At 35.3% G+C, this 15,536-nt stretch overlaps 1 protein-coding gene across 26 annotated transcripts in view; it reads left to right on the forward strand.

The window, feature by feature from the left end:
- LOC131438950 (potassium voltage-gated channel subfamily KQT member 1) overlaps positions 1-15,536 on the forward strand; it is an 892,435-nt gene that overhangs the window by 600,157 nt on the left and 276,742 nt on the right. For all 26 annotated transcript variants that reach the window (XR_009231015.1, XM_058609372.1, XM_058609379.1 and 23 more), the window contains one exon: positions 12,417-12,551. Coding sequence is in view for 25 of the 26 variants with exons in the window: in XM_058609372.1 (XP_058465355.1) it covers positions 12,417-12,551 (135 nt within the window). In the remaining variant the exon portion in view is untranslated. The remainder of the gene's footprint in view (positions 1-12,416; positions 12,552-15,536) is intronic.

The raw sequence follows: 15,536 nt of genomic DNA on the forward strand, positions 1-15,536 counted from the left end.
AGATTAAAACCCAATTTCGTCATTGTTTTCATTGTTTTGTTCATTGCTGTTTTTGTTCCATCGAAAGCAATCGCGGCACCCACTTGGAAAAAACCTTTTTCATGCTCAATTTTTCATGAAGGATAGTAAATACACTTCCATATGACATCTGTGTCATCTCAGCAATCTCACGGAGCTTCACTTTACGATCTTTCATTATAATTTTTGTCACTTCTCTCACATTTTCCGGTGTAACGGCTTCCACAGGTCAACCCGAGCGTTCCGCGTCATTTGTGTCGGTACGACCACGTTTAAACTCGGCGAACCACCGACAAATTGTTGCTTTTGATGGTCAAGAGTCCGGATAGCATTTTTCAATCCATTGTTTCGCTTGCACGGTGTTTTTACCCATTAAAAAACAATGTTTTATCAAAACACGAAACTCGGTTGTTTCCATTTTTTAAACAAACTACAAAACGACTTTACTCCAACCTCGATAACTCAGCTGTTTCTGGTCGGATCGACTTAAAATTTTGACCCGTTTCAAGCAAAGGTTAGTACTCTAGAAAGACGTGGTTACTGGTTTACTACGAGCGCCATCTCTGCTTTAGTCTCGGGACTTATTGATCCATGTGTTACTAGATACAGTTTTAAATCATCTGCGTAAACTAATTTACATCCAACTTCCAAAAACAATGCCACATCGTTAAAGAATAATACGAATAACAAGGATCCTAAGTTACTACCTAGTGGGACACCTGATTTATTCGAAAACTCGGATGATATGCTGTGGTCTATTTTCACACGTAATTTCATATCGGAAAGATATGAGTCCAATCAAGATACGAGTTGCGATGATAATCCAAGGCGAGATAATTTACGAAGAAGTATTTTATGATCTACTTTGTCAAAAGCAGCTTTGAGATCGGTAAAGATGACATCCACTTGTGTTTTAGCTTCCATACTAGTTATGCACTGGGATGTGAAGGCCAACAAATTCGATATTCCAGGCTATGCCTGGTCAATGCTTGCCATCGAATTCAACATAAAAACTTTAGCCGAATATTCATGGTTAGAAGGTCGTGTTATGCATCTGCTGGGTCCAAAAGGGTGTTGTGTGCTATGAGCTGCTACAACCAGACGATACTATAACGAGCGATCGGTATAGGCTGCAACTGATGCGTTTGAGCCGTGCATTACGAGAATAACGGCCGGAATACAAGCAAATATATGATAAAGTTATTCTCCTGCATGACAACGCTCAGACTCATGTCGTAAGTCGCGAAAAAATATTTGAAATTGCTCAAGTCAAACATTTTGATGCGCCCACCGTAAGCTCTTGACCTTGCTCCTACTGATTACTGGTTTTTCCGACGGATGCAGCACTATCTGGCACGGACTTCTTTCGCAGACATCGAAAATTGGCTTCAAACTTGGCTCACTTCAAAAGACAAGTCATTTTTTCGAGATGGAATTTGAAAATTTGAAAGATGAAAATAGATACTTCCGCTTCGAATTTTTCGAAATATTTTTTCTGTGGTACTGCTTCTTAGAGACAAAGCACTGCTATTGTATGGGATTTTATCGTTGATTGAAAGTCAAATAATCGGCAAAACAATATGGCGATTCTGCTAATGAGACGACTATTGGTACAATCATTTTGCTACTTAAAAAAATAATTACCAAGTTCCAGAATCAAGATCATAGGTTCAATTTCAGAATCTAAGTCTTAAATCGCGTTCCAAAATTCAGCTTCATATCCAGAATCCATAATTTAGCCGGAATGCTTGAATTGAAATTCATGTTCAGACCAGAAGCCGGGATCTGAATTCGATTTCCGAATTCAGCTCCATAATCCAGATCCAATACTTAACTCCAGTTTCATAGTTGAGTTCCGAAATTTAGCTTCGAAGTTCTGGTTTAGAATTCCTACTCAGAAACCTGGGGCCGTAATATGAAACTCGAAACGAATAGCTTGTTTTAGGAGTCTCTCAAATTCAGTTTCAGAATCCGATCTCTGAATTCAGTTTGAAAAATCACTTTCAGATTCTAGGTCCAAAGCTCCAATTCCCTCTTCCAAGTCCAGAATTCTGGTTCAGAATCCTGGTCCTAAATTCAGTTCCGGATCTCAGATTTAAAATTCACTTTTATTCAATTCTAGTCCAGAATTTAGTTCTAGGGTTAATTTTTAAAGTAAAATTCTAGAGCTAAGTTTTGGAATTCTGTTCCATTTTTCAGGTTCAGGACTCAGTATTAGCATTTCGATTTAAATTTCAGCTCAAGAATCTAGGCTCAAAATTCCGTCTCAAAATTGATGTTCAGAACACAATTGCAGTTGCCGAATTCAGTTCTAGAATTCGAGTAAAGATTTCAGTATCAGAGTTCAGGTTCAGAATACCATTCCAGAATCCAATTCATAATCTAGCTCCAGAATTCATAATCTAGGTTTAGAATTCAGTTCTATAATTCACTCAAAGCTCCAGTTACAAAATCTAGTTCCAATTCTAGAACCCAAGTCTAGATTTCGGTTCTAATATACACTTCCGGAATCTAGGTCCAAAATTAAGTTCCAGAATTCAGTTCCAAAAGTCAGTTCTAGAACTCAGGCCTAGAATTCAACTTCAGTTATCGATTTCAGTTCCAGAATTCAGGTTCAACTCCAGAATCCAGATCGGAAATTTCAATATAGAAATCAGTTCTAGAATTCATTTCTACAATTAACTTCCAGAGCTCAGTTCCTCAATTTAGTTCCAGTACCTAGTTTCGGGATTCAGTTCCTGATTTCTGGTCCCAAACTCAATTGTATAGTAAAATTTCAGAATTCAATTTCAAAATTCAGGTCGAACTACCAAGCTCAGAATTCAGGTCAAGTTCTAGTATTCACATCTAGAGCCCTTGTCCACAATTCAGTTCTGGAATTCCAAAAACTCGTTTCCAGAATTGAGTTCCAGTATTCAGTTTCAGAATCTAGGTTCTTGATTCAGTTGTAAAGTCCATACCCAGAATCCTGGTCCATAATTCAGTGCTAGCGTTCATTTCTATAATTTAATTCTGAGGCTAAACTTCAGACTTCTGTTCCATTATTCAGGCTCGGGATATAGTTCCAGTACTCAGATCGAAAATTCTACTTCAGAATTCAGTCGTAGTTGCCGAATTCAGTACTAGAATTCAGGTCCACATTTCAGTAGCAGAGCTTTGGTTCAGAATGCCATCCCAGATCCCATTTCCTTAATCTAGTTCCAAAATTTATAATCTAGGTTTAGAATACAGTTCTATAAATCACATCAAGAAATCAGTTCCAGAACCCTAAGCTCCTAAGTTCAACTCAAATATCCAGTTCCTGGATTTAGTTTCAGAAATACAGGTCCAGAATTCATTTCCGGTTACAAAATCTAGTTCCAATTCTAGAATTCAGATTCCAGTTCAAATATACACTTCCAATGTACACTTCCAGATTCTAGGTCCAAATTGAAGTTTCAATTCTGGTACAAAATTCAGTTTAAGATCTCAGTTCTAGGATTCAGTTCAGTAATTTATCCCCAGAATAATGTTTCAGAATGCAGTACCATCTCCAGCATTCGGTACCAGAAGGTTAAAGCATATAAAAAGCAACCAAGTAAGCAAGTTTAGTTTCTCTTCTGAATGCCACGATCACACACATTTTCCGTACTATTCTAGCAATAACCAATATTCGAAAGTGGTAAAGTATAGCACATTGTAAAGGGTGATTTTTTAAGAGCTTGAGAACTTTTTTAAACAATAAAACGCATAAAATTTGCAAAATCTCATCGGTTCTTTATTTTAAACGTTAGATTGGTACATGACATTTACTTTTTGAAGATAATTTCATTTAAATGTTGACCGCGGCTGCGTCTTAGGTGGTCCATTCGGAAAATCCGCTTTTTTATCGACAAATTTTGTTCAGCGATGAGGCTCATTTCTGGTTGAATGGCTACGTAAATAAGCAAAATTGCCGCATTTGGAGTGAAGAGCAACCAGAAGCCGTTCAAGAACTGCCCATGCATCCCGAAAAATGCACTGTTTGGTGTGGTTTGTACGCTGGTGGAATCATTGGACCGTATTTTTTCAAAGATGCTGTTGGACGCAACGTTACAGTGAATGGCGATCGCTATCGTTCGATGCTAACAAACTTTTTGTTGCCAAAAATGGAAGAACTGAACTTGGTTGACATGTGGTTTCAACAAGATGGCGCTACATGCCACACAGCTCGCGATTCTATGGCCATTTTGAGGGAAAACTTCGGAGAACAATTCATCTCAAGAAATGGACCAGTAAGTTGGCCACCAAGATCATGCGATTTGACGCCTTTAGACTATTTTTGTGGGGCTACGTCAAGTCTAAAATCTACAGAAATATGCCAGTAACTATTCCAGCTTTGGAAGACAACATTTCCGAAGAAATTCGGGCTATTCCGGCCGAAATGCTCGAAAAAGTTGCCCAAAATTGGACTTTCCGAATGGACCACCTAAGACGCAGCCGCGGTCAACATTTAAATGAAATTATCTTCAAAAAGTAAATGTCATGTACCAATCTAACGTTTAAAATAAAGAACCGATGAGATTTTGCAAATTTTATGCGTTTTATTGTTTAAAAAAGTTCTCAAGCTCTTAAAAAATCACCCTTTACATTGTAGTGAATTTATTTAAAATTTTTAGTAATTTAGTTAAGCAGTATGAATTTCTAGCAAATTATCAAATATTTATTCCAGTTGCCAAAATATTGGGAGGGCATTGCCACTCAAATAAATCTTTTGGAGAGGGAAAAAGTGCTTTGAACACCCCCCCCCCCCTCCACAGTTTCCACCACCGACCTTAACCCAGGTACAGAATTCAGCTTCAAATGTCAATTTCAGATCTAGAATTCAGGTCCAACTCCAGAAACCAGATAAGAAATTCCTATTCAGAAATGCAGTTCTAAAATTCACTAGTCAGTTTAAGTATTCAGTTCCAGAATTAAAGTCCGATTCTAAATTTAGTTCCAAAATAAACTTTCCTAATTCAGTTTCATTTTAAGAATTCAGTTCAAAACTTCGAATATAGAGTTCAGCTCCAGAACTCAGGTTCAACTACCAAGCTCAGGATTAAGTTCTGGAGTTTCAAAAATTCGTTTCCAAAATTAAATTCCAGTATTCAGTTCCGGAATCTATTTTCATATTACAGTTCTAAATCCAGACCCAGAATTCAGTTCCAGCTCCAGAGTCCAGTTATCGAAGCATCCATTTCTTTTTTTCAATTCTAGAATTCAAGTCCTAAATTAAGTTCCAGAATTCATGCTCAGAATTCAGTTCCATATTCTAGGTAGAGAATCGAGTTCCAGAATCTGAGTCCAGAATTAATATCCCAAATTCACTTCCAGAATACAAATCCTGAATTGAGTTGCAGAATTCTGGTCCAGCATCCAGGTCCAGGTCCAAAATACTGGCCCAGAATTCAATTCTCTTATTCAAGTCTAGAATTCAATTCAATAATTCAGCTCTAGAACATAGTTCTAGAGTTCAGTTTAACTAAAGCTCCTGCATTTAGTTTAAGAATTCAGCTCCAGAACTCTGATCCAAAATTTAGTTCCTGAATTCAGGCTCCGAATTTCATTCGAAAATCTTGGTCCAGAATACAGTATCAGAAATCAGTTACAGTTCTTGAATTATTGTCCAAAAATCAATTCCAGTACTCAAGTTGAAAATTCATTTATAGAATTCAATTCAAGAATACAAGTCCTGAATTTTGTTCCAGAACCCAGGTTCAGAGTTTAGTTTCAGAATGATCCAAAACTCAGTTCGAGAATCCAGTTTCAAGATTCAATTATAGAATTCAGGTCATGAATTAAGTTCCAGCTGCCGAGAGCAATTTCAGAAAGAAGTTACAGCATCCAATCCCAGAGTTCTGGTCCAGTTCTAAATGTTTAATCCCAAATCACAAAGGACCAGCGTTAAGTTCTAGAATTCAGTTCCAATATTCTGTTTCCAAATTAGTTTCCAGAATGCGAGTTCAAAATAAGTTCCAGAATCCAGTTCAAAAGAAGTTGCGAGTTCAAAAGAATTTCCAGAATCCAGATTTCTGAATTTCAGAATTCAATACCGACTGCCGAACCTTATTCCAGAAATCAGTCACAGAACCCAAATTCAGGATTCCATAATCCAGTTTTAGCACATATTTACCAAATTTGAGTTCAGAATTCAGTTGTACAACCTAGGTCCATAATAAAATTCCATAATTCAGTTTCATTTATAGAATTCAGTTCCAGAGCTCAGGTCAAGAATTAGGTTCCAGCTGCCGAAATCAATTGCAAAAGTAAGTTGCAGCATCCAGGGCTAGAGTTCAGGTCCAGCTCTATATTTATGGATAAGAATTCAGTACCAGAATTCAGTTCCGGCTGCCAAATTTGATTCCTGAAATCAGCTACAGAACCCAAGTCCAGAGTCGAGATCCTGAATTCAGTTCTATAATACACTTCTAAAGCTCAGTTCCAGAATTAAGTTTCCGATTTTTATTATTTAACTAGCTGAAATATCCGGCGTTGCTCGTAAATGTTTCGGGAAGGTAAGGCCGCAGAAAAATTCTCGAAATGGATCTGCCTAGTGAAAAGTATTATCTGTATTTGTGAAGAAGCATCGTTTCTCGTCGAATAAATCTCACATTGAACTTCCCGTTTTTAGTGAACTTACTACAGCTCTCCTCCATGATTACTCTTATGATCAACTCTTAGTAGTGTAGAAAGTATCGGTGCTCTTCAAAAAGTATCGATTTCCACCTTTGGTACATGTACCAAATTTGGTGGCGATTCGTTTGGTTGTTTCGTAGTCATGTTATGAAACTTACATACACTTGCGTTCAAAGCCAGATAAAGAATTATATTCCCTTAGTTCTTCGAATTCCCCGGTGGAATATAACCGGATTTTTTGAAATTATTCAAAAAAATTTGCGTTGCATTCGAATTAACAATAGCAATACTATCTTGAACGACTTCGAAATTCTTGCCCTTCTCTTGTTTTGCAAAAAATGAAACGAAAATTGATTTTCAAAACTTTCTCTTTCTTGGCTAAATTTCTCACCTTGTTTGATGACAAATAAGATAAATTTTTCAATAAACACCCTTTTTTAGAAGCACTTACTACAAACTTCACATTTTTCATCACATCTGTAATGAACATTTAAGCTCGCTTCGCTTCAAATTTCCCTGTTAGCAAACACTATATTCCCCCACACCCCCTCTAAACTCCCCTCCCCCATTGAAATACCTTTATGAAATACCTTAGAAGAGCAAGAAGTATCTGTGACATGTTTGGTGGCAATCCGTTCAGTAGTTTCGGAGTTACACCGTTTTGAACCTTACACCCCCCTTTTCAAAGGCACTTGCTACATCCATATATATATATATATATATATATATATATATATATATATATATATATATATATATATATATATATATATATATATATATATATATATATATATATATATATATATATATATATATATATATATATATATATATATATATATATATATATATATATATATATACATATATATATATATATATATATATATATATATATATATATATATATATATATATATATATATATATATATATATATATATATATATATATATATATATATATATATATATATATATATATATACACTTAAAAAATGTTGCATCTTCTTAGATGCACATAAAAGGAGCGTTGCGATTCACTTACATTCACAATACAAAAAGAAGATAAGTCATATCATTAACTTCACAGTTATTTTAACTGAAGTTTAGATCGATACAGACGCAAAATTTATATTTACAGAATTTAGTTTCAGAATCTCAGACCCAAATTTAGTTCCAGAATTTGAATTTGAATAATTCAAGATCTGGTACAGAATTTATCCACGAATCTGAACCTAAACTCAGACTAGGAATATTACAGTTCTAGGTCAACTATTGTTATATGCGAGAATGAGCAAACTTGAGTCTAAAAGCAGAAATTCCTGTTTTCTATTCCTTCAAAGCGTTTATTCTTAATCATGAACCAAATACAAGTCAAGATTTGAAAAGTAAGACCGGTCGCTTGTTTTTAAAAACTGCACTACAATTTCAGATATTGTGTTGAATTATCGATCATTTGCCTATCTGTGCGTACAGAAAACAATGCTTGCGGTAATTGCTTTTACCACACGGAACCACCCGCGATCCCATTTCAACCAGAATATTAGTTGATTTTCTGAATTCGATTGGTTAAAATTTGGTACAACTAATCGATTGTTGTTTTAACTAAACTGTCATTTTTTGCCTTTCTCATATAGAAAGGTTATGCAATCACTGTGAAAACCGACTTTTGAACCGAGGCCCGGAAGGCCGAGTGTCATATACCATTCGACTCAGTTCGTCGAGTACGCAAAATGTCTGTGTGTGTGTATGTGTGTGTGTATGTGTGTGTGTGTATGTGTGTGTGTGTATGTGCGTATGTGTGTATGTAACGTTTTTTTGCACTAACTTTTCTCGGAGATGGCTGAACCGATTTTCACAAACTTAGATTCAAATGAAAGGTCTTGTGGTCCCATACAAAATTCCTGAATATTATTTGGATCCGACTTCCGGTTCCGGAATTATGGGGTAAAATGTGCAAAAAATTGTGAAAATAAGTGCACTAACTTTTCTCAGAGATGGCTGAACCGATTTTCACAAACCTAGATTCAAATGAAAGGTCTTGGGGTCCCATACAAAATTCCTGAATATTATTTCGATCCGACTTCCGGTTCGAGAGTTATGGGGTAAAATGTGCAAAAAAAAAGAAAATATGTGTTTTAACTTTTCTCATAGATGGCGCGACCGATTTTCACAAACTTAAGTTCAAATGAAAGGTCCTGTGGTCCCATGCGTTATTCCTGAATTTCATGCGGATCCGACTTCCGGATCCGGAAATATAGGGTAAAGTGTGTTAAAAATTGTACACCATCACTGAAAATCTTAATCATCACTGAAAACCTTAAAAAATTTTCTAAATCGACCTCAAATCTTCTCCAATTTGATGGTTTTTATCAGTAGACGGTCAAACAAACCGATTTCGGTTATTCTTTTAAGAATCGAAGAAATTTTTGTTTGTCTTTCTCATATAGAAAGGTTATGCAATCACTGTGAAAACCGACGTTTGAACCGAGTGTCATATACTATTCGACTCAGTTCGTCGAGTACGCAAAATGTCTGTGTGTGTGTTTGTGTGTATGTGTATGTGCGTATGTGTGTATGTAACGTTTTTGCCCTAACTTTATGGGGTAAAATGTGCAAAAAAATGAAAATGAAACTTTTCTCATAGATGGCGCGACCGATTTTCACAAACTTAGATTTAAATGAAAGGTCCTGTGGTCCCATGCGTGATTCCTGAATTTCATCAGGATCCGACTTCCGGATCCGGAAATATAGGGTAAAGTGTGTTAAAAATTTTATACCATCACTGAAAAGAGCGAAAAACCGTAAAAAGTTTTCTAAATGGACCTCAAATCTTTTCCAATTGATAGTTTTTATCAGTAGACGGTCAAACAAATCTATTTCGATTATTCTTTTAAGAATCGAAGCAAAATAATTTTGAAGAATACCACAGTATTATATATGATATTTTGATTGATATGAGAAAGGCATCATTACACCACTAGGTGGATTAAAACAGGTTTTGTTTTTCGATTAGCAGAAACGATGGTTGAAACAACTAATTCAACTGTTTGAAAAAAAATGCTGTCAATTAGTGAGGACACATACCTTTCAATTTCAACAAATATTTTAGTTGAAAGGACTGGTGTTGTTATTGAAACAAAATTCTGTTAGTTAAAAAATAAATCGGTTTTATTTGTTTGTTTGTTTTGAGATCAGTAAAGATCTAAATTCTAAAAAAATACTTCTGATTCGATCGGAAATGATTGATGTAGAAAAACGTTTTTAATCAGCAAAAGTGCCCGGAGGGGCGAGTAAATTAGCCAAATTATTAAATTTACCTAAAATGATGCCTTCAAACGGTTGAACTGAAGTTATGCACTGATAATTTTAGTCAATTTATATGAGCTTGGGTGCATCAACCGCTGGGAATCGGAATTTTGCGACGGCAATTCAAACGCGCCATTCAATCGCAACGCGTTCTGTGCGTTTGAAACCCTTCGCTCCTGTTACTTTTATAAAAGTAAATTCATGTCAAAAAGCGTTTTATTGCTAATGCATGAACATTATCATCGGTATCAAAGTAGCTGGAAGTAAAACAGTCTGCTGGAAGTAAATAATGATCAATTTTGAAGCATAAAATTTTTGCGCATACCTGAAAGATTACGAGATGATCATTCATTAACATTTTTCTAATATATCACCAAATCTTTTTCATCTTAAACAAGGTTAACTTTATCACAACACCACTGTTAGATAAACACTTGTTATCATAAATTTCTCAAATCGAATGAACACAATTTCACCAAACGCTTTAACCATCGATGTTGTTTTCATTGACATTTTGAAGCGACGCAAACAGATTTCAACTCAAAAAGTTGTTGATTTTGCATTGCGATTATTGTTTTGCTTTCAACTGTCTCCGGCATTTGACAGCATTCAAAACAACATATTTTTCAACTACTTGAATATATGCAAATCAAAAACCATTTTGGTTGAATAAAAAAAAAATTAGTTAAATCAACTATCGCAAAAATCAAAAACTGCGATATCACAATTTTATGATCGAAGGGTTCTCCGTGCAGCTGTGAAATTTGCTCTGTAGTAAGAAATTTATGCACGGAAAGACCGAAATTAGCATTTTGGCGAAAAAATTAGTTGATTTTCTGATTTTAGTTAGTTATTTTTTGAGACAACTAAAAAAGTCTTACTTTTGCTAATTTAGATTTTTTAATTCTAATTTTCTTAATAATAATAAAATATTTGTTGAAATGGCTATTTTTTTATTTGAATTCACCAATTAAACGTGCTGTCATTTCTTAGCTAAGGCACGCTTCATATCAATTCAACTAATTTTTTAGTTGAATTAGAGAAATAAAACGTTGTTTATCAACCAACATAAATGGTTGAATTGGTTTCTGCAATTAGCAGCTATATGGCGCTCGTTAACACCGTAATGACTACTAGCCACTAGATGGCACACTACTACCGAAAAAATTGCAGTCGCGGTTATCTTTTCTATATTTGCAGGTATAAATACGATGTTGTATTGAAAAAAAAACATAAGCGAAACATAAACTTCTTTTTGAAAATTTTACTTCTAAATCGCTGTTTTCTTCATTCGACTTCGCGAAATCGACTCTCTCACTGAAAACTTTGAGCACTCGGAAAACAAAAACCGAATACAAATAGTACACCGGACGGCGTAGCCCGGAATGAGAAGATACAAAAAACATCATTTGACGTGTACAATTAGAGTGCAACATTCGAAACTCACTTCACTGTTTCGCGTAAAAACATTGTTACCCACAATCGCTTTAACTGCGCACAAATTCTGAATAAATACACTTTCCACTAACAGTTTACGTCATTTTTACATATCGGTTTAGAAAATTATATAGGGATATATCGTAACACATGCGAAAAACATCTAAACAATTTGCGAGCAGTTTCAACAAGACTGTCCCTTTTAGCTTTTTAATGGATTGTTTTGCTTTGACACTGCTGTCCTTCAGTAATGACGGTGATAGATAAATAGAATCAAAGTTTCTGATTTTAATAACGAAATTAGTTGTCAATGAGAATTTCGTGTTGGATTGAAATATTGCTGGTTTGTGTCCAGAATATTCGCCAACTAAACACTTTCTCTAAAAATAAGAGTTTTTTTCAGCACAGTTAATTCTAAATTTTAACTAATTTTATAGTCATTTTGGAAATTTTGTTGTTAAAATCAACTAATTCGAAAACAGTAATACGAATTAGGCGCAGAGCTAATTTCGGTCGTTCCGTGTGTGTAAAAGAACCTTCAACTGCCTGGAGTAGGTTTGTAGAAAACTAAATCTGCCAACAGAACCTATTTCATCTGATTATAATTTTTTTCCTGGCAAAATAGTCCTAACTTTTCGAATGTGCCTCGAATCATAGTATTTTTCATTGCACGAATTCTTGCTGAATTCATTTTGAAAAATTGAATCAATTTCAAATAAACAACTTTAAGCTTTTCTATTCCAAGCTGCTATTTGCATCACGTATTATATCGCATTTAGCATTAAAACCACATGACAAATTCATAGCAACAACAAAGTTTCCCTTCCTTAAATCGCCGGAACAAATAATCCATCCAATCAATTACTAATCACTTTGTTCGGTATCAAACGATAGTCGCAGTAATGATTCCAAACCAATATATGTTCCGAAACGAACCGTGCTTCTCGTTCTCAATCAGCAAAAATAGCATACTAATGTCCTGCTTCCTTTCTTGTTTATATTCCACAGATTCTTCATGGTGTTCACATGTTTGGCCTTAAGTGTCTTCTCAACTATTCAGGAATACGAGCTACAGGCAATCGCCATCTTATTCGTCATGGAAATTGTCGTAGTTGTGTGGTTCTCGATCGAGTTCTTCCTTCGGTAAGTATCGATAATCTATGTTTGAACACTGTGCCACTGTGCCACCTATCCATATTGGGAGGCAAGTCAGTCCTGATGTGTTGTGGGATTTCCCGTCAACATTGTACAGCTTGTATCCTCTGCTTGACGAAAGGTACTGGCACAGAGTACACAAAGAACCGGGCGACAGTGGACGATTCGTTCCTGTTATAGAACCTGCAAATTATGGTTGTTGAAGTTTGCTGCTTTGTTGTCCTCGTCATGATGGATGATTCATAATTTGCTATTCGAATCAATAAATTTTATGGACACGACACGGTAATTATTGAGCGTCCGACAACTGTTCTGGCATACTAAGCAAGATTGATGGCTTCATTGTTGGCTCTGTTGACAATGCTGTGTATTTTGAGCAACCTCATCAGTCGGGTTGTAGGTTAATCGTGTCACTGAAACACGTGTACCGACCGTGTACCAGTGAAAACAGAAAGCAATCTGCAACTATACGAGATGGTAAGTGCTCCAATTCGAGCCGCACCAAATGATTTATTTACAACGATAGTAATGAGGCAAATATTCTATTGATCGTTACTTGATTTGAGTGATATCATTCGTCAATATTTTGACATTTGATCATTTATGTTGTCTTGACTGTCGTCTTATAGTTTGGCAATACATCTTTTGGTAAAATAAACATTATGTCTCGTTGTTTTTCAAAGCAATCTGATACCCGAATGCGGTTGAAAAACCTACATCAATCATTAGGTTTCGTGATACCCAATATGATTTTATTCGATGTGAATTGACGTTCGGTTCATATGGATCTGGGTGAACCCAACGCAATCAGAAAAAAAGCATTCGGTCTGAACACATCATTCAAAAGGCATTTTCAAATTATAATCGCATGTTTATATGACCAGACAAACCATTCGCACGAATTCGCAATATGCATAAATGAACTCGGATTTATTCCATCCATATGTGAAGCACTAGATGACAGTTTGTTATATTAATACGATTCAAATACGATTATCCATTTATGGGAGAGACGGTAGCCTTGGGCCATTTTTCAATTGACTTTTTTTTTCTAAACTGTAATTGAAGGGTATTTCAAAATGTATCCACCTTACCCTCATTGTGATTTTTTTGAAAAAATATTCTTTAGTAATTATTACATTCGAATAGAGCATGAAAATTTGTTGACATATGAGCCCTCCATGACGGGTGCTTTGAGTCACAACTATCATAATTATCTCAAAGAAGGAAATCAAATACTTCTTACAAATGGCGAAAAAGCTCAAAAACTTGCTCGGCAGTTTGAGAGTGTACACAATTTTAATTTGAACGTTGTGAGTCCTATTGAAAATGAAGTGTCACTGAAATATGATCATATTTCAACCCAAGTGTTATCACAAGATGACATTATTGAGACGAATTTTGATGAAATTAAATCAATTATCAGGAAACTTGAAAACATGAAGGCTCCTGGTAATGATAGAATCTTTAATATTCTTATTAAAAATCTTCCCGATGCTGCCTTGAGACTCTTGGTTCAAATTTTCAACAAATGTTTTCCCAAAAAGATGAAAAAACGCTAAGTAATTCCCTTTCCTCAAACCGGATAAAAACCCAGCACAAACATCAACTTATCGACCAATTAGCTTACTTTCTTCTATCAGTAAACTTTTTGAAAAAATTATCTTGTTGAGAATGACGTCTCATAAAAATGAGAATTCAATTTTTTTACCAGAGCAGTTTGGATTTCGTCATGAACATTCAACTACTCATCAACTTGTCAGGATAACGAACATGATAAAAGCAAATAAATCTTCTGGGTTATCCACTGGAGTTGCTCTTCTAGACATAGAAAAAGCATTCGACAGTGTTTGGCACAAAGGTTTAATAGCAAAAATGTCTGTTTCCCAGTTTCCTATTTATTTGATCAAAATGATTTAAAATTATTTAACTGATCGTACTCTTCAGGTTAGCTATCAGAATAGTAAATCTGAATTCCTACCCGTACGAGCAGGTGTTGCGCAAGGTTCAAGCGTAGCTCCAATTTTGTATACTATTCTCACTTCTGATCTTCCAAATCTACCCGTTGGTTGTCAGAAATCGCTATTCTGTGACGACACAAGTCTGTTAGCCACAGGTAGAAATGTAAGAGTGAACTGCAGTCGCCTACAAAAAAGCTTAAATATTTTTAGTGATTATCTGTCAAAATGGAAAATTAAACCAAATGCAGCAAAAACACAATTATTCATCTTTCCTCATAAGCTTCTTTTCTTAAACCGAACAATAATCACATTCTCAAATTGAATGGCTTGGAATTGACATGGTCTGATCAAGCAAAATACTTAGGTTTAACGTTTAACAAAAAAACTCACTTTCAAGGATCGCATAGAAGGAATCCAGGCAAAGTGTATATTAAATGTTTATATCTTCTTATAAACAGAAATTCTAAAGTCTGTCTAAAAAAACAAATTATTTATTTATAAACAAATTTTCAGACCAGCCATGCTTTATGCAGTACCAATTTGTTCAAGTTGTTGTTCCACCAGTAAGAAAACGCTTCAAAGGATTCAGAATAAAATTCTGAAAATGATCTGGAAGCGTCCTCCCTGGTTTAGTTAAGTTAAACTTTGCTGCTGTGATTCGTTCACTTCTAATTAGTGTGCGCTGAGGTACGGTGGACACCGTAAATCATGATTTTTAAGGGCTGAGGCCAGTAGGACGCGTATAACCACGTGGCTCGCTCTGCGTATTACATTTTTCTACATGCTCTCTCGCAAATGTGCAAAATGACTCCCGATGTGGCCGGGTGGCCAAGAAAGTTTTGATATTTTCGGTTTCGGCGTCTATAGAAATCGACTTACCTTCACAAAAATAACATTCACTTCATTTTTATCGTGACAACATATATGTTTTTATGCACTAATCGCATCTAAATTAAATTATCTAGACATTGCCACGACAGATTTGATACCAAAAGTCTTAGAATTGCATGAA

Source organism: Malaya genurostris, chromosome 3, assembly GCF_030247185.1.
Source record: "Malaya genurostris strain Urasoe2022 chromosome 3, Malgen_1.1, whole genome shotgun sequence".
NCBI lineage: Eukaryota > Metazoa > Arthropoda > Insecta > Diptera > Culicidae > Malaya > Malaya genurostris.